This window comes from Terrapene carolina, unplaced genomic scaffold (assembly GCF_002925995.2).
Source record: "Terrapene carolina triunguis isolate 2854851 unplaced genomic scaffold, T_m_triunguis-2.0 Scaffold231, whole genome shotgun sequence".
In the NCBI taxonomy this organism is placed as follows: Eukaryota; Metazoa; Chordata; order Testudines; family Emydidae; genus Terrapene; species Terrapene triunguis.
This window is the reverse complement of record NW_020664582.1, coordinates 2,310,300-2,336,662: the sequence shown is the minus strand read 5'-3', so window position 1 is coordinate 2,336,662 and position 26,363 is coordinate 2,310,300. Positions and strand designations below refer to the sequence as shown.

The 26,363-nt window shown below is 41.4% G+C and overlaps 1 protein-coding gene across 2 annotated transcripts in view; it reads left to right on the top strand.

Annotated features, from left to right (window-relative positions):
• CUX1 (cut like homeobox 1) overlaps positions 1–26,363 on the top strand; it is a 373,050-nt gene that overhangs the window by 226,681 nt on the left and 120,006 nt on the right. For both annotated transcript variants that reach the window (XM_026656513.1, XM_026656512.1), the window contains exons 9-11: positions 3,290–3,338; positions 15,118–15,222; positions 18,868–19,056. In XM_026656513.1, the coding sequence (XP_026512298.1) occupies positions 3,290–3,338; positions 15,118–15,222; positions 18,868–19,056 (343 nt within the window). The remainder of the gene's footprint in view (positions 1–3,289; positions 3,339–15,117; positions 15,223–18,867; positions 19,057–26,363) is intronic.

Sequence of the window (26,363 nt, the reverse complement as noted above, 5' to 3'; positions counted from 1 at the left end):
ATAGTTTTTTTATGCTTATTTAAACTTGATCATATTCTTTTAAGTTTCTTATCAGAATTTAAGTTAAAACCCATAGGACCCAATTCTGCGCGCCCCCCCATCCCCCTTAGGTTGGTTGAGTAGTACTGTGCTTGTTGAATAGTTCCATTTAAATAAATGGAACTGTTGAAAGAGTTTACTCAAAGTGAGTAAACGTTGCAGAAACTAGCCCATACAGAGAGTGCACTGGAATGACCTTTGTGGTTCTGATTCAGTGAGCTATGTTTTCTAGACCAAAATGGAATCATCCACTGCCTTGAAAGCTGAGCATTACACAGTGCCTTGTAAGTAATAAATAAATGAAAGCTTGTTTTTATAAGCACATAAAAAGGTGAGAGAACTTGCACTTTTTTTTATAATAAATACTTTTGCTGAGCAAACAATGTACATAGCTATTGGAGACTTTAAGACATAAGTGATTTTAGACTGTCAGAGTGCCAGCTATTGATGTGGTAGTTGAGCTTTTAAAATGAAAAGAATGAATCCTTTTGAAGATTCTTCTGAATGCTGTTGACACTTGCTCTTGGAAAGAGCATACAGTAATTTAATTCATTACTGTACTTAAAGATAATATTTATGGTTACAGCACAGCCTCACTGGGTGTTCAGATTGCTACACTAGAGATGTTTATTTTGAAGTTCTTGGGGAGTTTGCATCTTTTTATTAGATGTATACAGAAGTATTATAAGGTAGAAAAACAAGGTAGGACGAATACCTGTGTGAAAAGGAGAAAGAAGTACACCCCAAAAGCAGTCAGGTAGTATATAGCTGAATATAAGGAAAAAGTTGCCCTTAGATACAAGTGGACACTTCCCACTGTAATCAGTGAGATTGTATATCTGAGGGTAGAACTTGAATCACTATTTTTAGAGTCCTGCAGCCTTGTTTAGCCTCTTGTACATGGGTGTCCCCAGCAGTGCTATGGTAGGTCTCTTAAATTCTGTCCCAAATATGCTATCGCTTTAAAATACTGGGATTTATACTTCTTTGTAATTAGATACAGTGATTGTCCTAAAAAAGTTCAAGCACCTTGTCGTCACCTGTCAGGCACTGCATTCAGCTCCAGCTTAGATCTCTGCTTTCCCTTCTTTCTGTTTCCTCTCCCTTTTCTTGTCCCAAGCCTCTCTCCTGCCTCCCTGTTTTGTATCCCCCTCTCACAATGTTCCTTATGTTTGGAATATTCTCCCTGTTCTCTGGTACCAGACCACCTTTCCCTCCTCCTTAAAATTCCTCCTCAAAATACATTTCTTCAACAAAGTCTTTAAGAAATGACCGGCGCTGGACTTTTACGCCACCTCTGACTCATACCGGCATTTCATGCTTTGTATGTGTCAGAACTGTTATGTCTGTCTATATTAGATTGTAATCTTGTAGGCAGGGACTGTCGTCTTCTTCTTATGTTTGGAGCCAGAAATCTTGTTGGCTTGCAATGAATGACAATAATAATAATAATAATAATAACAAAATATCTCTTTTATTACACTGAAGTTTTCTTTTAAGAGCCGTAAAGATTTTTTTTTCTAAAGTGAGATAAAACAACAGTTTCTTCAGTGCTTTAACTTGACCTCTTCCATCTGATACGTCACTGGAGATGCCTTATTTGATCATTTGAATGTTCTGGTACTTATCCTGTTAAGAGACACTGTTTTCTGTATGAAAATCCCTTTCTAAAAATAGCTTCATTTTAATGTGTGGTTTAGCAGTGGGAACAGACTTTTCAGGCCTGATGCTAAAAAAAGAGATTTCTATTTCAAAACTGGCATATAAAAGTAATCACAGGCTCATATAACCTCTCCAAGTTCATCATGTCATTGGTACCTAAACACTTGGAACTATGTTTGTCCCAAGGGAAAATATATAGTACAGTAAATAATGCGTATTAGTAATTCAGAACATCTTGCGCATGTCTTCTTCCCAGTATAACAGTTCATCAGCTCATGCCAAAAGAGAAAAGATTGCACTGCAAAACACATGTTGGTCTGTTTTCCATATTATCCAAAGGAGACCTCAACAGGCAATTCTTGGAGCTCCTGTGAATATTAGAAACAAGGGATACAGTTTAAAACAATTGCATTATTGCACCCCTCTCCTAGCACAGACCCAAGCAAATAAATGGGCCTTACTGCATGCCCAACAGGAAAACAAATGCTGACTGTTTTGCATCGGCAGGAGGAGGGAATCCCAGACTCTAATAGCCTTCACTGATGATGTCCTGCTACCAGGTGCGCCCCCTCCTCCCCCCCAAGGATATTTGTATAAAATAGAGACCACTTTTATCCTCAGACTGTAGGGCTCTGATCCTACAACTGCATCCAAGTGGGCAGAGTCCCATGGAAATCAGTGGGGCTCCATGCAGGGGCAAGAGTTTGCATGTGTAGAGCTAGTTGTCTAAGGTAGCCAGCACCCAATACATGTATATGAATTGTTTGATTGGACTGCTTTTCCTTAACTACTTACATTTCTGTAACCCTGTAACAGTCTTATCACTTTTTATAAAATGTATTACGGGCCTGACTCTAAACTAACAATACTGTCTGATACTTTAAATCTATATTTAGATTTTTTTAAAACTTCCTGCTGTATCATTTCTTGAAAATTTTAAATGAAATTTTAAAAAGAGGAAAATGGCTATAAATGTTAACTTTATGTTTTTGACCATATTTTAGGAAATTCAGATGTAAATTTGAAACTTTGCTATTTACTTCCGTCACTTTTCCCAGGTATTGCAGCACTTCTTCCAGTACAGAATGTAAAATGGCCAGATGTTTGGAGAATGTTACGATATTTAGATACCCCAGCAGAACTGAAGCACTTTCAACCTTAATCTTTTTTCAGTATTTTTAATTTTTTCATGATTCAGAGGCCAAAAATCTAACCTTTTGAGTAATCAATTCCAAGTACTGTGAAATTGTTTTGTTTTACTTCTTAACGTTTGCAAGCCAAGTATTTTTAGATAAAATGTATAATGGTAGTGACCCTAAAGCAGCAAACTGATGCATAATTCTTTTTCACGATCTTACATGCATAGTGGGTAAGAGGGAAGTACATACCTGTATGCACAAGTGAAATCCAAAATAGAGCTAATGGGTCAAAAGTTTGGTCTTTCAGACTTAACTGTGTCCTTTTAAAATATTTCAATCTGGTATTTTTCTATATGAATGTTAAAAATTGCATAATGGACTGAAAACACACAACCTAGAGGCTCTTCTTCTCGTATAGTAACAGTGCTTATGCTTGTTTGTTTTCCCAGGGGTGATGAAATTGAGATGATCATGACGGACCTCGAAAGAGCAAATCAGGTAGGATTTTAAAACAAGTTTTACTCATAAAATTTTAAAAACTTGCATTGATTTTGATTTTTATCTCGGGGAATGTTCCCTTCTCTCGTGGTCTCACGACAGTTCTCGTGTCCTATCCATGTTTAGCAGTCCAAGCTTATTACTTTGTATGGCTGTGCAAGCTGCAAATATAGTGAGGGAAACTCTGTAAGGGCTCTATTTCTGCAATATAGTAATCTATATAGCAATGGATAGTAGTATATATAGTAATGGATGCTATTTACAAGCAAACATTTTTAGTTTTCTAAACCCATTTTGTTTTTTAAATGCCTCAAATGTTTGTCACAGCACGAGACATGCCCATGGATGGTGACTAGCTTAATCCAAGTTGTACCCCTATTGTTTTTCCAGTGTTGTTGTAGCTGTGTTGGTCCCAGGATATTAGAGACACAAGGTGGGGAAGGTAATATCTTTTATTGGTCCAACTTCTGTTGTTTTTCTCACCAACAGAAGTTGGTCCAATAAAAGATATTACCTCACCCACCTTATCTCTCTACTGTTCTTGTTGACTACTTGTGGGAATTGAAGCAGTTTACTCACAGCAATGAATCTGTAATACACCATGTTAGGCAAATCAGCTCTTGTTAAAAATAATGGGCAGCAACTGATCACCACATTCCAAACCTGATCAAATAGTTGAAAACCAATAGATAAACTCTCAGGCTTAAATTTTCAAAAAGTGACTAGTGATTTGGTGTGCCTCAATGTTTGGGTGCTCAACGTAAGAGACATTAAAATGGGAATGTTTATTAGAAACTGCTAAGCATTTGCCCTTTGAAAATCCAGTTCCTTTAAGGTGTCTCCCTCAGTTGGGGCCAGGGCCCGATCAGGGGAGCGGAGCAGAGCTGCAGGGCGGGACAGAGCAGAGCTGCGGCTGGGGACAGAGCTGCTTGGGTGATGCTCCCTCCCTGCCCCCCATTGGGGCTGGTCCCTGCCCCCTCCCCCCCCCCGAATGGTTCTCCGCACTCCTCTAGGGGGACATGCCTCGCAGTTTGGGTGACTACTGCTGTATACAAAGAACGTATTTATATTTGAATGGTCCAAACTGGAATGCAGTTCAGAAGAGATATTCAAAGAACAGCAAAGCCTTGGTATTAAAAACATCATTAACAGAATTTTTCTGCTTAAAATAGTAAATATATTTTCAATTTCAAACACAAATATTTTATATTTGAAAGTTGTTTCCTTCTTCTCTTAGCTGTCAAATCCTGAGTTCAGAATTTCCTTTCTTTATTTCCTTCTGTACTTTCCTTTCTTTATTTGATGACATACCTACAACTTTTACAGCCAAGTGGGAAATGCTGTTACCTTCTCTGTTGCAACTGATGATGTATTTCACTTTGTAGAAGAAACATAGATCCCTGATCTCAGGTGTTGGAAGGGAATCTGCTCTTCATTTAACCTTTAGGATATTCAAAGAGTACATTCTCATTTGCTTAGGGCCAGGTTCTCCCCTCCCACTGAAAAAGTGCTCTGAAAACTCAGCAAGTTAAAACTTCTAGAGTTTCTGAAGCAGAAGATAGTGTCGCCTTCAGATCTCAAGAAGCCAAAGTTGTGCAGTTGTTCTGTGATTCTTTCACTTCCTCCAACTTCTCAGTCCCGATATACTTTCTCTTCAGCCCACTGATCAGATGAAACTTCAATTCTATTCATGCAGTAGGCATTCTCAGGGGTAGGGGTAGTGTGCTGTTGGTTGTGCTCCCAGTGCCCTCATCAACTCCCAGAAGGATTGTAGACCCTTTATAAATGCATTACACTGAAGTTAGTGATTTGTGATTGGAAAATTGGGAAAAGAAAAACCACTGGTAAGGCAAGAGCAGACTTCGTACATTGAGGTCAGAGGAATATGTTATACTTGAAAAAGAGGGCAGTGGCCATAGAATTAGAATGTGTCTTCACGGCATTATTAGCTCCAGGTATAAGTTGAGTTTTGCCCAACTCCTGTGCACACACAGAAATCTCTAAGCTCGAGTTAAATAATGCTTTAAGGGCGCACATCCAAGGTGTGAGTTGAAGCTCAAGTGCTGCTGATGCTGGAGCTAGTAATGGAGTGAGTTTCCAGCAGCTTGAGTTTCCAACAACTCATCAGATGCTAAGCCTCTCACACTGTCCTGCTAATCAAATCATGTTATGTAGTTTGAATGTTTTATAGAGCAGCCACAGTCACTGCACTCAAGCTAGGCAAACTCAAACTCGAGCGTACTAACTAACACTGCCTGTTGCAGTAAAGACAAGCCTTTTGAGAGGTATGCTGACTGGAATAGGGGTTGCCAGGGATATTGTATAGAGACAGGGTTCTGCAGTTAGAGTATGAAGTTTTATAGGATTAGTTTGATAAACAGTGAATTATACCACAGACCTGGAATGGAGGGACAATGCTGAAGAAGCAGAAAGATAGTGATAATGGAGAATGAAGCAAAGCATTAGAGTACTGAGAGGGATAAACCAGTATAAAAAGACAAGTTGGAGCAATAAGTAAAGTTGGCTGCTGTATCGAGGGTTCTGTTGGGGGGAACAACTTAATAGTTCATTAGCATTTAACTTTATTTTAACACTTAGTTTAGAGTCTGAAGAATTCTATTGAGACCTGCTGCAATTGCCTTAGTAGTAAAATGCTGACATTTCTGTTGCAGGATAACAAAAGAACTGTCAGATGAGCATGTATCTCATTTTTTGCTTCTCTGTTAATCCTTAAGGCTCTATTACTGAACACTTTAATTGGTATCAATAAAGGAGCAGAATGGCAGTATATCTGAATACAGCAGAACTTTGCTACGTTTCAGTTTGCTACTCCACAAACTCAGTGTTTCTCACCAAAAAAATCTAGATGTTTTACCTGGCATTTCTGTAAGGATTTAATTAATAGAGCTGTAGTGAGGAATCTCATTTTAGTGAGGTTTCATTTTACACAATCAGTGACTGCATATTTGCTGATATGCTGTGAAGTATGATAATAAATAATTAAAACAAACAGCCCTTACTTGCCAAATAAATGAATTTAGCATAGTTTGGGACTCTGAAATGTTTAAGAAAAAGATGGTACTGGTATTGACTCCAAGCTGCTGTGGATGACAGTTGAGTTTATCTGCCTGTGGTTTCACATTTCCAAAGTTTGCAGATCTATATGGCCAAATATTGGGTATCCAAATTAAGAAAAATAAAATAAAAGTGTGTTGTGAACTGGTACAATTTATTCTTCCTTGGTAAGGGTGTTTGAAAGTGTGTTCCCCATGTAGAAATGAGAAAGGAACACCTAAATTAAGGAAGTGCCAGTTGATTGGCATTGACATTATAATATCAGTGTAATGCCTTGAAGAATCAAACATGATTTAAAAAAAAAAAAAAAAAACAAGCAGCTCAGATTGAGAAATGTTGTGTTTCCTATGGAGCAAGAGACAGGAGAATATAAGAGACTTTTCCCCCTGCAGAATGCATCGTAAATATATAATTTAGATTTTTTTTGTACAGTATGTTATGCTATGTTGTATCTTTGGAAGGTCAGCATGTTTTCATTGGTCTCCCTGTTTCTCCTCATGATGCTGATAGAGTTCCTGAATTTGTCCTTCACGCATTTGTGTGTTTTGTAGGGTAGAGATAATTGCAGATTATAGAAAGTTCTGTCATAACGGAACAAGAAAAGAGGAAATGTTCTTTTCAGAGTGCCGGCTGAATTACATAGCAGTTTGTTAAAGGATCTAGACTGGATTAGTGCTATGCGTTTAATGAATTGTGTTGTTGGATTTTAAGATCAGTAGAGGAAGAATTAATTATTAAAAAATTGTTGAAACAAAAGAATACTAAAATGTAAAAACCACTGCATGTGCTTTAGCAAGTATATACAAAACCAACAATTTTCTTTTGTCCTAAAAGCAGAAGGAAAATGAAATTATTTTAGCAGAAATCGTTTTCAGTTTTTTTAATTGAGTATAATCTTCTAGCTCCAACAGATTATGCTGGAAAATTGTTTAGATTTATATTTCCAACTAAGCACAATTGCTATGAAATATGCATATGTCAGACCAATATATGGAGTGATATTTTTCCTTGTTCAGTTAACATCACTGACAACAACATATATGCAAAGGATGGGTCAACAGTGTGCCCTTGTTGCCAAGAAGGCTAACGGCATTTTGGGCTGTTTAAGTAGGGGCATTGCCTGCAGATCGAGGGACATGATCGTTCCCCTCTATTCGACATTGTTGAGGCCTCATCTTGGAGTACTCTGTCCAGTTTTGGGCCCCACACTACAAGAAGGATGTGGAAAAATTGGGAAGAGTCCAGCGGAGGGCAACAAAAATGATTAGGGGGCTGGAGCACGTGACTTTTATGAGGAGAAGCTGAGGGAACTGGGATTCTTTAGTCTGCAGAAGAGAAAAATGAGGGGGGATTTGATAGCTGCTTTCAACTACCTGAAAGGGGGTTCCAATGTATATAGATCTAGACTGTTCTCAGTGGTACCAGATGATAGAACAAGGAGTAATGGTCTCAAGTTGCAGTGGGGGAGGTTTAGGTTGGATATTAGGAAAACCTTTTTCACTAGGAGGGTGGTGAAGGACTGGAATGGGTTACCTAGGGAGGTGGTGGAATCTCCTTCCTTAGAGGTTTTTAAAGTCAGGCTTGACAAAGCCCTGGCTGGGATGATTTAGTTGGGAATTGGTCCTGCTTTGAGCAGGGGGTTGGAGTAGATGACCTCCTGATATTCTATGATTGGATAAAAATAATTTTGTTCCGCAACTGATGGCAGCAACAACAATGACGATGTGTTCCTGTTTTTATTCACCATGAAGATAGTATTGTTATCTCAGCACGATTCCTGCATCTGCACCAAGGCTGATGCAGCTAACATTAGAATATCTGGATTCTGTTTCTGACTCTTCAACTCACTATGGCTAGATCCGCAGCTAAAATAAATAGTTTACACCAGGGTGCCCAAAGTACAGCCCGCGGTCTGTACGTGGCCCATCAGAGCATTTCATAAGGCCTGCGGCCTCTTTCAACACAGTATAGTAACGGCCAATTCATTAGTGTTTTATCATCTTGTTTACATAATTTTAGTTTACATGAGTGTGCAAATAGGTTGTTTCTATGTATAGTATTGTCTATCTAAATACATACAAAACAAGCTGAACTTAAAAGGGAAATCAGTACAGGTGACTTTAAATCTTATTAAAATATGTAGAATCTGTTTGGCCCACGCAAGATTGTGCTTAGGTTTATCTGGCCCTCCTATGTAATAAAGTTGGGTACCACTGGTTTACACCATCTGATGAGGTCTGGTGGTGTTTGCACCAGTAATTGGATCCTGTGCCTCAATTTCAACATCTGTAAAAGAGAAATAGTGAGAGTCACCTTTGTAAAGTGCAGAGTGTCAATTGCAAAGAGAAGACACATAAAGCTGAAGACTAAATTCCAACTCTTAAAAACGTATATTTGATCTGTGTTAAATTATAGCTGTGAAACGTGGACATTCAAACACTCGATAATAAGAAATGATGGGGTTATCTGTACTTATAGCGCTGCAACAGAGAAGTCCTCCCATCGACATAGTCTACACCAGGAGTTAGGTCAGTATAACTACGTTGCAAAGGGGTGTGGAAAATCCTGAGCAACATAGTTCTACCACATAAATTTGTAGTGTAAACCAGTGCTACAGTACTTCAAATTATGATGTTATAGAAGAATTCTGAAAATATCATCTAACCAATAGAAAATTGTTGGTCAGCAAACACTAGTCAGAGATCTTATGAAAAGAAAGATTGGATTTTCAGGGCACATTTTAAGGCACTCAGTGGGCAGTGCATGTTTTCAGGCACTGGAAAGGAAAATTACTGACAGACAAGACAGAGAAAGATGCTATTGGATGGACAATGTGGTATCCTGAGTGGATCAAAAGGACTATTTATCCACAACGGGATTAGCAGAAGAGTGTAGAGAATGCGCTACCATGGATGCAAATCTCCAGTAATGGAGATGCCACAGAAGAAGAAAAAATGTGTTGAGATTGTTGCATGGAAAGTGCTATCTAATTGCAAAGTATGTTTAATATTATTTTCATAGATGTCCAGGAGTCTCCTGTAAAAGCTCGGCTTCCAACTGGAAGCACATTTACCTGGCAGTGTTTCAGTGAGTAAAGGAAAATTGAATAGCCTGAAAATGAGACTGAAGACAACCCAAGCTCTTCTGTTTGATGTTGTTTATATAGTTCTCCAATGCTGCAAAAATTGGTGCCAAAGCCCTGGAGAGTTTTTCATGTCACTGATTTTCTGATAATGCTCTCCTTTTCTGTGAAACTTGATGCAGACTAAAGCTTCAAAATGGTTGAAAAGTTAGGGGTGGAAATGAAGCATATTCCACTAATATGCCTTAGTCAACTAGATGCTCGAAAAGAGCATGGCTGCTGTGGGATGGTCTACAAACAGAGGGCTCTATACTGCAGACCCTACCGGGCCATAACTAGATCTATTAGTTTCAACAGAGCTACTCCTGGTAATATGCATTACACTTTAGCGTTTGTAGTAATGTTTGCTATGTGTTGTATGTATATAAGAAAAGACAATTCAACTGATAGAACTCTGAAGGGAAAGATCTTTAAATAAAGTATCCCATTTTTCCAATCATAGCTCTGGTCTTTGATCAAGTTAATATTCTACTCAGTTCATGATCTTCATCCTGTCATTAAGCTCTACAAAAATAAGTTATACCAAATACATTGCATGTATTTTTTAACAAAATGAAATGCACATGGCAATGATCATGACTATTAATTGGCTTCACTACTAAACAGTATAGTATTTACATATTTTAGTAAAGGAAGTGAGAATTCTGTGCTAGAATATTAGCTACATGGAACAGAGAAGATTCATCTGACTGAAGTATCCAAAAATACAGTTTCGTTGGATGCATGGAGAATGGGGATGGGCTTTCTCAATTTTAGCAATGTGACTGACTTTCACTGGTCATTTCTGATGGTGTGGGCAGTCTTTTATTTAAGATATTTAGAAAGAAGCCAGGCACTTTAGCACGAATAGGCACAGCTATCTATTACTACAGATTTAATTATTATAGGCAGAGCTGTTAGTGATATCTATACTTCTCATTAAAAGACCCCATGTCTTAAACTTTGCCAAACACTTAACAGTTTGGGCAGAAGTTTCCCATGCTGGGTGTTTGGCTCTGGCTGATTTTCCCCCCCCCCCCCCCATCTTTCAGCAAAAACTGCACAGCCATTTTTGAGAATGAGATATGGGAAAATGTTTTTCCCATGTAAAAATTCTTGTAACTGTTTTGCTAAGAAGCTCTAGTGCCTCCATACTTTGGAGCAGGGACCTGAAACTTGGCAAAGGCAGGTGTCCTTTGTATCAAGGATGTGCGGTCTGTTGTTCCTGTGGCAAAAAAATGTCCAAGTTTGCTCTATTTAAGCCTCTGAGAAATCTGTTTGTACATCCTCAGTTGAGACTTGTTATAGTTTGGCAACTAAATTCTCTGATGATTCTGTCAATACTGAGCACTCTCCAAATTGGGGATGCAGGGGCTGAGCAGGACTTTCCTTGCAATTTCTGCTTCTGGTTGATATAGGCTGCTGTGGTGCTGAGCACCGGAACTGATAGCGTTCCCCCTGCTGGCGTCGGGGAAACATGGAGCAAACTGTAACTGGAGAGTGGAAATGGAAGCTAGCAATGGAGGCAGGGAAAGACTGGGGCTGGATGGACAAGGAAACTGGGACTGGGAGTCGAGGTGGGTAGAAGACTGGGACATATTCCCCTTTTCCACAGGACAAGTGCCTTATTCAGAGTACAGAATGGATGGTGTTCTATGGAGAAATCAGGGTTGTGTACTGAAGGAGGCCATTGTCTGCAGGACCCATGCTTCATTTGTGGCAAAAGTTGGAAGGTTTGTAGTGAATGAGACAGGGGACTGCAGGAAGAGAAAGGATGGTCTTGTAGTTAAGTCAGTTAAATGCTGCCCTAGAGAATTGGATTTTATCCAAACCTCTGCCAGAGGAGAAGTGTGGTGATAGGCAAATAATTTAAGCCAAACTTCTCATAGATGGCCATTAATTGTGTATTCCTCATTTCCTGGTGTCCGCCTTGAGACCCTCAAATCTAATTTGCGGAAGTGTTGAGTACTCATTGCTGCAACTGAAGTCAATGGGAACTGTGCTTTAAACCTATGATGTGCTATAGAATGTGAAGTAGTCTGAAGAATCAGGTTCTAGTTGTCCAAAATTGAGCACCAAAAATTAGTGAATAATTTTTACTTTAATTTCTGTGTGCCTCAGCTGTCCATGTGTAAAATTGGGATAATACCCATTCCTCTTACAGGGGATGTGTGCAAATACATTAGTGTTTGAAGCATTCAGATACTATAGTGACGAAAGCCATAGAAAAACCTGTGAGGAAATGAATAACTATTCAGAGCAGAGTTTGAATAATGAGCAGTAAATAAGTCACAGGGCTAGTAATTGAACAACAAGGATAAAATAAAATATTGAATAGCTGCTTAGTTGTTGAACACCATGCCTTCTGCGCACTGATTCAGGCCTGGGTCCTTTGGGGGAAAAAATAGCATGTGATCATGCAACTGAAGATTGTATCATAATGCATATGCACAAGGGGAGATCAACTAAGATTGCACAGGAAGCCTTTTTGTGGCATTTCCAACTTTTGAGTGCTTGATTTTGCAACCTTAACTTTCTTTTTCCACATTTTTTTTGTGTGGTAATTTTATTATTTATATTGCAGGAGCATCCAGAAGTTTACTAAGTGCTTTTCAAATGCTGAGGCATACACAGTCATTACCCTGAAGACCATATAGTCTTAAAAAACAAAACAAAAAAACATAGTTTTCCATATTTTCCTATCAGAGTTGTCTGAAATTTGTTGATTTCTTTCATAGCAATGGATAGTATGAAATCTTGTTTAATATTATTCACAAGATTACAACAGATGTGCTAAATTGGCTAGGGAAACTATGTGGGGAGGAAGGGCAGCTGACAGCTTACAGTATATGCAGATATAACATCTATTAGAAATATCCTCTGTGGTTTATTTGCATGCAAAGTGAATAGATTCTCAAAACAATGCTGCTATGAATGGGAGCCATCAGCAGAATTGCTTAAGGGTGAAAAACCCATTACTTATACAATACTAGATGTAGTAACAACACAGTGTAGTAACTTGTTCTGTTTTGCAGTAGTTATTTAGCAATTATTAGATAAATATTTTCTCACAAAAACAACGAGGAGTCCGATGGCACCTTAACGACTAACAGATTTATTTAGGCATAAGCTTTCGTGTGTAAAAAACCCACTTCTTCAGATGCATGGAGTGAAAATTACAGATACAGGCATACAGATACTGGCAGATGAAGAGAAGGGAGTTACCTTACAAGTGGAGAACCAGTTTTGGCAAGGCCAATTCAGTCAGGGTGGATGTGGGCCACTCCCAATAATTGATGAGGAGGTGTCAATACCAACAGAAGGAAAATTGCTTTTGTAGTGAGCCAGCCACTCCCAGTCCCTATTCCCTGTTACGTAGAGAAGAATAAATAAATAAATAAAAATTAAATAATAAAAGAATAAATGGACACAAATCAGACATCAGGAATGGTAACATACAAAAGCCAGTAGGAGAACACGTCAATCTCCCTGGACTTTCAATAGCAGATTTAAAAGTAACCATCCTTCAACAAAAAACTTCAAAAACAGATTTCAAAGAGAAACTGCAGAGCTACAATTCATTTGCAAACTTAACACCATTAATTTGGGCTTGAATAGGGACTGGGAGTGGCTGGCTCACTACAAAAGCAATTTTCCCTCTGTTGGTATTGACACCTCTTATTTTTTACCCAGGGAAGCTTATGCCTAAATAAATCTGTTAGTCGTTAAGGTGCCATCGGACTCCTCGTTGTTTTTGTGGATACAGACTAACATGACTACCCCTCTGATATTTTCTCACATTCATCTAATGTAAATGAGAGAAAATAAATTATCCTGATAAGACTTGCTAGTCCACTTTTCCTTCCCAACTTTATCCATTTATGGAAACCAGTTTAGTTTCCCTTTAGTGAGGAATAGTAGTATTACCGGAAAAAGACTGCTTCGGGCATCTTTTCATGTATCACACATACGGTATGCTGATTAAGTGTCTCGTACTAGTTATTAGAACTTGTACAATTCCACATTTGTTCTCAACAACTATTGGGAAACCTATGCAAAATCATCAAAATGTTGCAAGAAAGTATCACAAATTACATATTTAATTGCTGATAGTATGCTGAATGAGATCTGAATTAACACACAGTTGCTGTTCAGTGTCGCTTACAATTTGAAAGTCAGACAACGATCAGACAAAAAATACAGGTGACACCAAGAAAATGGATATAAGCTTTGTTTTTGTTAAAGTTTGTGGACCTTGCAGGAGGGATTTATTGAAGAGGGGAGGGAGTATGTTTCACAGAAATTGGAAGATCGTTCCAGGTGTAAAGTCATGTGTGGAAGAAAGCATGAAGGAGAGAGTGGGAGAAGAGAATAAAGGGAGCTGATCATTGGCATAGTAAAGGAGACAAGTTGGATCACAGAGACAAGATTTGCAGTGTAGATAGGGCAGGATTGCACAGAGCCTTTAGAGTGATTGATTGTTAGTATGGTGTGCTTCATCTGGAGGCAGGACTGAACCAGCTCAGGGATTCAGAAAAGGGATCAACGTGTTCTGAGCAGTGGGCCTAAACGGTGATTGTAGTTGCTTTGTACTGGAAGAGGAGTGATATTTTAATTGGTGGGACCAGATGGAGCAGGTGATAATCAGGGCGGATAAGAATCACTTTTACTTCTAATAAGCCAAAAGTGGAGTGTGCTGTAAAAATAATTAGATTTTTGTGCTGCTTTTCTTAATTGGAACTTGAGAACAGGTAATAGAAAGCACTTTTTCTCCCACATGCCCTCTGAAGTCATCTGTGATCCACCAATCCCCATCCAAACTCCTGTGTGGACATGCTTTCCCCTGAAACCTACGTTTTTTTAATCTTTTTAAAATTATTATTTATATTGCAGTAGTGCTTGGGAGCGCCAATCATGGTTAGGACCCCATTGTGCTAGGCACTGTACAAACAGAACAAAAAGACAGTCCCTGACCCCCAAAAGCTTATCAGATATTGCTGAAATTGTCAGTAGCTGGTATCTGACGTATGCAAATTTGTTGGATTTGGAGGGGTTAAACATTGTTACATAAATAGAAGAGCTGAAAAGGACAAAACTTCACCATTCACTTTTTGGCAAATAATTGCTGAAGAAAGATAACCCACAGCATTTGTATATTTTAGGGAGAATAGCCAGAATGTCTTTTAATTCAGTGTTTGCCCGTGAGAATTATTCCCATGAGGAATCCTGCAAGAAAATCTGCTTGGTGTGTAGAAGAATAGAAAGAAATTGAATAAAAAGACTCCATTTCCACTTGTATTTATTCAGTCTGGGAAATTCAGTGGGCCACAGTATTAGTATCAGCAGGGGATTCCTTGCTCCTAGCGTTAAATTACTGTCATAATCGCTCAATTATTTCTTCCTTGTACTGTTTAAAATAAAAATCCATCACATTCTATGTATTTTTCCTAACATTTATTAGGTTCAGTGTTTAGGAAAATCAATTATAGTCAGTCAGGCATGAATTGATGAATGTTCTTGTAATAATTGTCAGTTGTTAAACTGAATGTACTTTCTCTTTTCACCCCTTTTCATTTCCTTCAGAGGGCAGAGGTGGCTCAGAGAGAGGCAGAAACCTTAAGGGAGCAGCTCTCGTCAGCTAACAAATCTCTCCAACTTGCTACACAGATCCAGAAGGCACCTGATGTGGTGAGAAAATATTTATCTACTCTTACAGGTTTCTGACATTCCTGCAGTCCAGTTCTTTCAATTTATGCTCAGAGTTATAAAAAAAAAAAAATCTGTTTGGAATAATATTTTAACTGAAACAAAATGGTGTTCCTGGGAATTGTAAGTTGGTTACATTTTTGTTGGACAAACTATTCATTGGGATCGGAGGCAGTCAAAGACGGGGGACAGGAGTGGAAATCCCATCTGCTCTTTGGATGCTAGCATGAGCTGGGCAGCACTCGTACAGCGACTGCTCAGGGAGTCCAGGCAGATAGCAACAGCTATCAACGATTCTTTCGAATTGATAGAAGCTGCGACAGCTGAAAAATAAATTGAGCAATGCCATATGACAGGGCTTGCATTAATAGGTTATTAACACATGCATTGGGTACATAGTGAGGCATGAGGCTGTAGGTAGGCCAAGTGACTTCAACCAACCACGAGCATTGCCTACACTGTCATATTGTTCTTAGAATATGGTTCTAGAAGAAAGTTTAAAAAATATATTTTAGACTGTGGTAGTATCTTTCACCAAATATCTCCTCCTACTATGAAAAATTAGTTCATAAGCAAATAGGAAAAAGTTAGCAAACTGATATAATGCATTCTCCTTCTTATTTTTATTGACTTTTAGGGGTTTTTTTGGTCTTCCTCCAAGTATTTTAAAATGCAATAGATGTACTTGTTTTGTTTTTGGAGATGGTTTACACTATCCCTTTGCCTGTTCCACCTTCCAGGCACAGAGCATTACGTTACTCAGACTTTTTCTGGATTAATAACCACCATATTTGAAAGGACAATTCCTTTTGAGTTTAGCCTATCAAGGTGACTAATAGGTGTTGTTTACCTTAAAAAATGGAAAATTGGCTCTGATTGCTACTGACTAATTTAATAAAAATGATTCCTGATGTGCTATTTTTTATTATGAATCAAATACATTCACTGCTCCATATCAGACAGAAAAATACATAGTTGCCTTAAAAGTACTTTTGGTACAGTACCAAAATGCCTAAAAAACTGTTTAAGTGCCCAGTGATATTCTCACTGAAGTTAACCAGAGCAGAATCAAGACCTAACAGCATAAAAAAAAGTCAGAATATTAGCCTTAACTTTGAATTACCTGTCTCTTCCCAGTTTATATTCCAGCCTTCTTATTTTAGCATTAGGTTTTTCTTGTATTTAATACTACTTTTGCACCTCATTCATATTTAATATGACAACTACTGCAGGATTAAAATGATTATTATCTATCTTATTTCAAACTTGTGTTCTGGTCTCAATAGAGATATGCAATAGACAGTTACAGAATTTGTGATGTTTCATGCAAACAAATTAGAGGGTTTTTTTTAAGATTAAACGTATAATTCACTGTAATAGGAGGGCATTGTTAACTGCTGTTCAGATAGGGATAGCTCAGTGGTTTGAGCATTGGCCTGTCAAACCCAGGGTTGTGAGTTCAATCCTTGAGGGGGCCACTTAGGGACCTGGGGCAAAATTGGTCCTGCTAGTGAAGGCAGGGGGCTGGACTCAATGACCTTTCAGGGTCCCTTCCAGCTCTATGAGATAGGTATATCGCCATATATTATTATTATTATTATTATTTTACCCCTCTGTGTGAGATATGACACTAGTATGTAGACATTGGAAATCAAGATAAGTGTTGGGAAGATATGGAAAAGGCATTTAGTTTATTTCTACACTGGAAAATACAGGGGTATCCAGTATCTGGCAGTGTCATTTGTTGTAACAAGAGGTTCTAGATGTCAACATTTATGAGTTGGGTTTTCACCACTGACTCATGGTGTGAGCTTTGGCATGTCGCTCGCCATCTGGGTGGCCCACTTCATCCATTAGTAAAATGGATACTTACCTACCTCAGCATATTGTGAGATTTATTCCTTAAAGTTTGTAAAAGTGCTTAGCGGTCTTTGAATGAAGACTGCTATATAAGCATCAAGTACTGGGCTAGATCATGCTCCCTAGATCTGAACATGCAGTATCCCTTCTGCACAAGGATTTGATCTAATTCTGCATGGGAGCTGCTTCCACAGCACAATACTTGACCTCTCTACATGGTCTGTTTGCTCGGGAAGAAGTTGAAATTGAATGGGTGGAGAGAAAAAAGGTGGGGTGGGGCCAGGGGTGCAAGTCTACTTTACCCAGGCCCTATCTGGTCCCATAAAAAGTAGGTGAAAAAGATAAAACATAGCTCCATCTCCCTCTTCCCTTATCTATCTCCCTCCTAGTTCCTGCCTCACTGTCCTAGGAGATGTTGGCAGCTAGGACGCCACAATAATGGGGATGTGCCATGGTACACCCAAACATTGAATGCTATGGGCAGTTCTTATCACCCCATCTCAAAAAAATATATATTAGAATTGGAAAAGGTACAGAGAAGGGCAACAAAAATGATTAAGGATATGGAACAGTTTCCATACAAGAAGAGATTAAAAAGATTGGGATTACTGAGTTTGGAAAAGAGACAACTAAGGGGGGCTATGATAGAGGTCTATAAAATCATGAACGATACAGAAAAAGTGAATAAGGAAGTTTTATTTACTCCTTCAGATAACACTAGAACCGGGGGGTCTCAATGAAATTAATAGGTGGAAGGTTTAAAACAAACAAAAGAAAGTACTTCTTCACACAACACACAGTTAGCCGGTGGAACTCATTGCCAGGGGGATGCTGTGAAAGCCAAAACTATAGAGGGGAGTCTAAAAAGAATTAGATAAGTTCATGGAGGATGGGCCCATCAATGGCTATTGCCAGAAACTGGGAATGGATAACAGGGAATGGTTGCCTGTTTTGTTCATTCCCTCTGAAGCACCTGGTATTGGCCACTGTGGGAAGACAGGCTATTGGGCTAGATGGACCATTGGTCTGACGCAGTATGGCCATTCTTATGGTATGTTCTGATTCTAGGTTTGAGGACAAGCCCCCTCAGCATTTTAGCAATGCCTGATTTGGGGAGGGAGATTTCTACAAGGAAATACTCAGGAAAATGTCTTCCTCCTAGTGATCCCTTCCTGTGTACTTTTCCTTGGGAGGAGAGAGTCTGGGCCATTATTATTCTCCTCAGTGTTCCCAGGAGTAAACAAACATCAGCAAACAATAGCACTTTCTGTGCCAGTATTTCTGGGAATGATACCTGAAATATTTGGTGGATGTAGTCCCAGTAGCCAAAAACATGCTTTTTCTGTAATTTATAGGCCAAACATTTCCCGCCCATTCTTCCAAAATGGCATACTATCTGATTATTTTTAAAGCACAAGATTTCATTTCCAGCAAAGCACTATCATTAATATTAGTCAATAATGTTAAATAAAGCATTTTGTATCTTCAAAGCATTGTCTCAGTTATTGTGCAGACATTAACTCCTGGGTCCTTCCAACACCCATGTGATGTAGCTAAATCTGTTTTCTCCATTATCCCCATCTTACACATGAGCCACCTGAGACACAGGGAGCTTAAATTCCCATGGCTACAGAGTAAGTCAGTGGCAGAGCCAGGGTTAGAATTTAGGAGTTTCTGACTTCCAGTTCCAAGCTTGGTCCTGACCAAACTCCTGTTTGAGCATGTTGCCTTTATTGATATGGTATAATGTTATTTCTTTCACATTAGGAGCAGGCCATAGAGGTGCTGACGCGATCTAGCTTGGAGGTGGAACTGGCTGCAAAAGAACGTGAAATTGCCCAGCTCGTAGAAGATGTCCAGAGACTCCAAGGCAACCTCACCAAACTTCGTGAGAACTCCACCAGCCAGATATCACAGCTGGAGCAGCAGCTGACTGCCAAGAACAGCACACTTAAAGTAAGGATCAGTTGTGCATTCAGCACAGTTGGCTCATTCCTTATTCAGAGTAGGACTCTTAGGTAAACATGTAGTAGTTCACTAGTGCAGATTCATTGTAGTTGTGAGTGGCACAGTGTGTTCTTCGAGTGATTGCACATGTACATTCAACTCTAGGTGTGTCCATGCTCGAGCACAGTCACTGGGATTTTTTCTGTCAGTGGTACCTGTCGGGACAACTTGAGTGCCCTCTGCTGCCACACGTTGATGGCACTGGTATAAAGCACCCACCCAACCCCGCACCCCCTCAGTTCCTTCTTACCACCTGTGACAGTCGCTGGAACTGCAATGCTTGCTTATAGAAGCTCTCTGTGGTCTTTTTCTTCTTTCTGTATATAGTTAGTTGTCAGTTTTTAGTCACTTTTAGCTAATTTTAGTGAAGTTCTGTAACTTAGTGTTTTAGCAGAATTTTATCTGTTCTCCGGTTCCAAGGCATGCCTTGGTCGCAGGGCTTTAAGCCGTGTGCCTCCTGCAACAAGGCTATGCTCCTGAGCGACCTGCGCTCAAGCTGCTTGAAGTACTTGGAAGAAGCACATGTGGGGGACCATTGCCAGATACGTAGGGATTTTAAGCCTTGGAGAAGAAGAACTGGGATGCCAGGCTAAAATTTTTGCTCGTGGAGGTAGCACTGAGACCTCCATCTCAGCCAGGCCAATCGGACTCTGCACCAAATGCCTCAGTGTCGGTAAGGAGTACTCCTTCTACCATACCAAAGTCCCGGCACCAATCACCATCCCCAGTGCCAAGGAAAAGGCACAAGACGCAGATGGTCAAGACTGGGAGATCCCCGGCACCAAAGACAGCCAGGCATGGGAATCAGATTAGAGTGCAATCTAAACCAAAGCACTCCCCTGCCTCGGTACCACAGAAGTTGACACCATTGACTCTGGTACCTATGCAGGCACCATCAAATCCGGTACCAGAAGAGCTGTCTACATCTGCAGCACAGCATGACCACACCACAGGCATTTGCTGCTGTCAAGAGACCTTCTTTTGCTGTCGATACTGGTATCACCGGCATTACAAGAGTTGGCGTTATCAGTGCCTCTGGACAGGAGGGAACCCACTGGATCCTGTCATTGTTCAGTACCATGCCCTTTGCTACCATCAAAAGGGAAGCTGCTATGCTGGCCTCAGTGCAGGCATCTCCAGCATGGCACTGGTCTCGTTGAAGAGGGTGGCCTTAAGTCTGGCCATACAGGTGAAGGTAGTGAAAGTGTCCTCCCATAGCCTGGTTGACATTTTAGCTGCTGCGGGCCCCTCAAAAGTAGCCCTGCCTGTCAATAAGGCCATTATGGACCCTGTTGAGACCTGGTGGCAGATCTCCATGTCCCTTGCCTCCACGGCAAAAAGGGCTGAACACACAGACTTTGTTTCTGCCCAGAGTTATGAGTTCCTGTGCACCCATCCCTTCCCTCCCAGGGATCCCTGGTGTTAGCTGCTGCCAATGAGAGAGAAAGGCAGGGTCATCAGGGTGCAGCCCCAAAATAAAAAATAAATAAAATAATAAAATAAATTAATGGAGATATCCTATCTCCTAGAACTGGAAGGGACCTTGAAAGGTCATTGAGTCTAGCACCTTGCCTTCACTAGCAGGACCAAGTACTGATTTTGCCCCAGATCCCTAAGTGGCCCCCTCAAGGATTGAGCTTACAACCCTGGGTTTAGCAGGCCAATGCTCAAACCACTGAGCTATTCCTGCCCCCTCAAAGAAGTTAGATGTGTTCAGTCAGAAAGGTAATTCTACTGGAGAGTTACAACTCAGAATTTCAAACCAGCAGGCACTGCTGGGCAGGTATTATTTTAATATGTGGGACTCCATGCAGAAATTCAAGGACTTGCTCCCACAAGAGGCTAGACAAGGGTTCTCTTCGCTGGTGGACGAGAGAAAATCAGTGGCGAGGGCCTCATTGCAAGTTGCTTTGGATGCAGCTGACTCAGCAGCCAGATCTGTGGCTTCGGCAGTGGCCATGCGCAGGAGTTCATGGCTACAGTTCTCGGGATTCCCACAGGAGGTCTAGCAAACCCTTCAGGATCTACCTTTTGAAGGAATGTCACTCTTTTCAGAGCAGACTGATATGAAGCTTCATAGTCTAAAAGACTCCAAGATGATCCTTAAGTCTCTGGGATTGTACACATCAGCTCCTTCAAGGAAGCACTACAGACCTCAATAGCCCATCTGGTTCTCTGCCCCAGCTGCCAGTCAGGATCCGTAGAGAAGAAGGGGTTTTAGGTGTAGGCCACCACTGTCTTCTACCTCGATGTCAATGCCTGCCCCACCCAGACATCCAGGGGGTTCTAAGCAGGCATTTTGATGGGACACTCAAGGACTCTGTACTAGTTCCCATGATATCAGACCCTGTTTCTCCTTTATTTGAAAGCCACCTTCCTTACTTTTTCAATGTGTGGTCCTGTATCACCATGGACCATTGAGTGTTGAGCACTGTGGAAGTGGGATACACGTTCCAGTTTATTTCTACCCCTCCTTGCCACCCTCCCTCCCTGGCCCTCTTCAGGACCCCTCTCACAAACAACTTCTGGTCCAGGAGGTTCAACCTCTCCTTCATGTGGGAGCTGTGGAAGAGGTTCCACAGAATTTAAGGGGAAAAGGCTTCTACTCCCGTTATTTCCTAATCCCAAAAGCCAAGGGAGGTTTGAGACCCATTTTAGATCTGCAGCAGCTCAGCAACTATCTCTAGAAAATAAAGTTCCACATGATTACCCTGATATCCATTATTCCCTCTCTGGATCCTGCGGATTGGTGTGCCGCCCTTGATTTAAGAAACTATTTTCATATATCGATATACCAAGGACACAGATGTTTCCTCAGATTTATAGTGAACCACTCACACTACCAAGTCACGGTCTTCCCATTTGGTCTGTCTGCAAATTCATGGGTGTTCACAAAAGGCATGGCTGTAGTGGCAGCTTTCCATAGGAGGTTAAGGGTAGTCCTGCACCCCTACCTAGATGACTGGCTAGTCAAGGGCCAATCCAGGGCTCAGGTAGTATCCAACTCACCCTAGGCCTTCTGAGAAATGCAGAAAAGTCTGCCCTCACTCCAGTGCGGTTAGAGTTCATTGGGCTGGTGTTCAGCTCTACTCAGGCCAGGACCTACTTCCCAGAGGGGTGTTTTAATGCAGTTGGATCCCTAATAACGCACCTTAAAGGTCATCTAATCACAACAGCCCGAAATTGTATGAGACTTTTAGGTCACATGGCCTCATGCACATATGTGGTACAACACGCAAGGCTGTGCCTCAGACCCCTCCAGATGTGGCTGGCCTCGCCAAACCGCCACCATCTGGACACTGTACTCGTGGTACCTCAATGGGTCCTCATCTCTCTCAATTGGTGGTTGGACCCGCTCACGGTTTGTGCAGGTGTTCCCATTATACACCCTTAGCCGTCAATATCCTTGGTCTTAGACGTGCCAGCAGGAGGCTGGGGAGCTCACCTGGGGCCCCTCAAAACTCAGGGCTTCTGGTCTTTGGTGGAACTTTCTCTTCGCATCAATGTCAGGGAACTCAGAGCAGGTTCGACTGGCCTGTCAGGCCTTTGTGCCTCACATTATGGGCAGAAACTTGGCTGTTGAAGTAAAACATGGCTGTAGTGTCGTCCATGAGAACAGCCAAGGAGGAGCTTGCTTTTCCCTCCTTTGTCAAGAAGCAGTGCAGCGATGGGAGTTTTGCATAGCCCACTCAATCAACCTCAAGTCCTCTTACCATCTGCGAACACTAAAGGAGTTGGCAGATTGCCTCAGCAGGTCTTTCTTCAGTCACCACAAGTGGTCCCTTTGCCCAAATGTGGCAAGAGACATTTTCCAGTGGGAAATGGGGGACTTCCCGGATAGACCTGTTTGTGAACAGGTACAACAGGAAGTCTCACCAATTCTGCTCCCTATGGGGACACAGTCCGGGTTCTATCACAGATGCCTTTCTGCTACCTTGGACGGAACATCTTTACTTTGTTTTCCCCTTTTCCACTCATGCAGAGTGATGCAAAAGATCAAGCAGGACTGGGACCGTGTTATTCTGATAGCCCCAGCATGGGCTCACCCACTGTAGTTCTCCCACTCTTCTAGATTTCTCAGTAGCAACTCCAATCCCGCTTCCATTGCACCTGGACCTGATTTCCCAGGACCACAGTTGGATGCTCCACCGGAACCTGAGCTCCCTTCATCTAATAGCCTGGAAGCTCCATGGCTAAATCCCAGAGAGCATCCTTGCTCGGAGCAAGTTCGTCAGGTCCTACTAGGTAGTAGAAAACTTATGGGACTACCATTTGAACCTTTGGCAATGTGTTCCTTATCATACCTCTCCTGGAAAAATCTTAGTGGCCATCACTTTGGTCAGAAGGGTGTCGGAGCTACGTGCCCTCACATCAGAGCCTCTGTACACATTCTTCTTTAAAGCCTCATCCCAGTTTCCTCCCAAAAGTGGTTTCACAATTTCATAGCAATCAGGCAATCTACTTACCTGCCTTTACCCAAAGCCACATGCAAATAGGAATGAACAGTGTCTTCACTTATTGGATGTTAGATGAGCCCTAGCATTCTACATAAAAAGAACTAAACCATTCCAAATGTCCACCTAACTGTTTGTAGCTGTGGCTGACAGGATGAAAAGGTCTCCCAATCTCTTCACAGACAGTTTTGTCCTGGATTACTTCACGTATTCACACTTGTTACGATCAGGCAGGTGTTTCGCTGCCAGCTATCCTGACTGCTTGTTCCACAGGGTCACAAGCATTCTTAGCACAGATCCCTATTCAGGACATTTGTAAAGCAGCGACCTGGTCATCGGTGCACACGTTCTCCTCCTATTATGCCATCACTCAGCATTCTAGAGATTATGCCAATTTTGACTGAGTTGTTCTGCATTCTGTGTCCATGAACTCCGATCCCTCCACCTATTCAACTGCATGTGAGTCACCTAGAGTGGAATGCACATGTACAGTCACTTCCGTAACTATTGTTCTTCAAGATGTGCTGCCCATGTCTATTCCCTGACCCACCCCCCTGCCCCTCTACATCGGAGTTTTTCCAGAAAGAAGGAACTGAGGAGGCACCGGGTTGGGTTGGCACTTTACATTGGCACGATCAGCACGTGAAAGCAGAGGGTGCTTGAGCCACTCTGGCAGGTACCACTGAGAGAAAAATTCCCACTGACTTTGCTCGGGGCACGCACGCACCTAGAGTGGAATGGACTTGTGCAACACATCTGGAAGAACAACAGTTACAGAAAGTTAATGACCATTTTTTCCTTGTGTTGAATTAGTCATTTCTTCAGAATGTCGTTCAATTGCAGTTTTGCTGACATTTTGTGGGGTTTGTTTTAATTAATGACATTTTGTTGTTGAACTCACTCTACCTGTTTCCAGTTATATTTTCAGTTCAGATTTTATATATATCATTATTTTTAGTTCAGATCCTTTCTGAATAATATTTTTTCATAGAAGAGTAAAATTACTGTAATTAGGATAATTTTAAAACCGAACTACCATGTATATGTCTGAAAAATAACCAAACCAAAACTCACAAAGCAAATCCTTTCAGGACTTTAAACTCTCTATGCCAAGCCTTCATTCAGTATCACCGTTTTGTCAGGGACATCTGTCATTCAGCAGTCAACCTGTAAATGCACCCAACCAGGTTTTTTCTCCCATTGGAAAAAGGACTTGCCTTGTTTGGATGCACAGACACAAGAAAGCATAAGGATTGAAAGGAAGGCTCTTAACCTTATTAGAATGTATTTTTAATTTTTGGTTCTGTTTTCCCCAAGATAGTACCTAATTTGTAGCTAGTATCCCAGTCCTGGGACTTTTGCATATCAGTCAGTAGCACTCTCCTGAAAACCACAAGGACGGTATATCTAACTGTTTCTTGAATGACCCCATTCTCTCTTGTTTCCACTGTCTGTCTTTGTGCACCATTCCACACATTTCTGATCTGTCAGTAAGCATGAGAAATGTTTTCCTGACATCTGTTGTGAATCAGTTTCCTCTAACTTCTGTCTCTTTCATTGTTCTACCAGCTATAAGCTGTAAATAGTAAATGAAGTTAATTTAGTTCTTTCATTAAAGATTTCTAGTTTTAGCATTCCTGAAAGTCAGAGGCTGATAGCGCCAACTTAAGCCAGACATGGTTTAGGCAGTTACTGTGTAAGTTTCTCTAGCTCTGCTATATCAGGGGAGGGCAAACTACGGCCCATGGGCTGGATCCAGCCCATCAGGGCTTTCAGTCCGGCCCACAAGATTGCCAGCCCCATGGTGCAGCGGGGCTAAGACAGGGTCCCTGCCTGCCCTGGCCCTTCACTCCCGGAAGTGGCTGGCACCATGTTCCTGCGGCCCCTGGGGCGAGGTGGAGGGGCAGCAGGCTCTGTGCGCTGCCCTTGCCTGCAGGCACCGCCCCCCGCACTCCCATTGGCCAGGAACAAGGAACCGCGGCCAATGGGAGCTTGGGGGGTGGTACCCACGGCGTGGGCAGCACGCAGTGGAGCCGTGTGCCCCACACCACCCCTAGGAGCCACTGCTGGACATGCTGGCCATTTCCAGGAGCGGTGCGGGGCCAGGGTAGGCAGGGAGCTTGCCTTAGCCCCGCTGCGCGCCACCGCCACTCTGGAGCCACTCGAGGTAAGCGGCACCAGGCCAGAGCCCATACCCCAAACCCCTCCCACACTCCCTCCCGCACCCCAACCCCTTGCCCTGAGCCCCCTCCCGCACCCCCAACCCCCTGTTCCAGCCCTACATTCATGGCCCTGCATACAATTTCCCCACCCAGATGTGGCCCTTGGGCCAAAAAGTTTGCCCACCCCTGTGCTATATCAAAGTGCCTCAGCTCTCAGTTGCAAACCTTGACACACTGTTCTAAATCTGACATTCTTCAGAGAGTACAGGCTCTATTGTGTTGTAGTTTAGTTTATGTGGAAAAATGTATTTTAGGGATGGAATTGAAATTCTTCAACTCAATACACTTTCTGTATGTTCTAAGACATACTTGCAAAATTGTCATGAAAATTCAGTAGAGGAAATAAAAATCTTCTAGGTCTCCCTTGTTGCTGGTAGCAGTAATGATGGTATCAGTCTCTGCCAATCTGTCATTGTTTTTGCATCACTTCTGTGGAGAGACGAAGGAACTGGGCTGTATTTGAGGGATACATTTTCTCTGGCTTTACTGCTATTGTGAATATTTTTATAAAGCTTTTTAGACAAAATAGCTTGAACCCCTGTGTTCAGCTTACGTCCTTAGAACTGGATCATCAATAAGA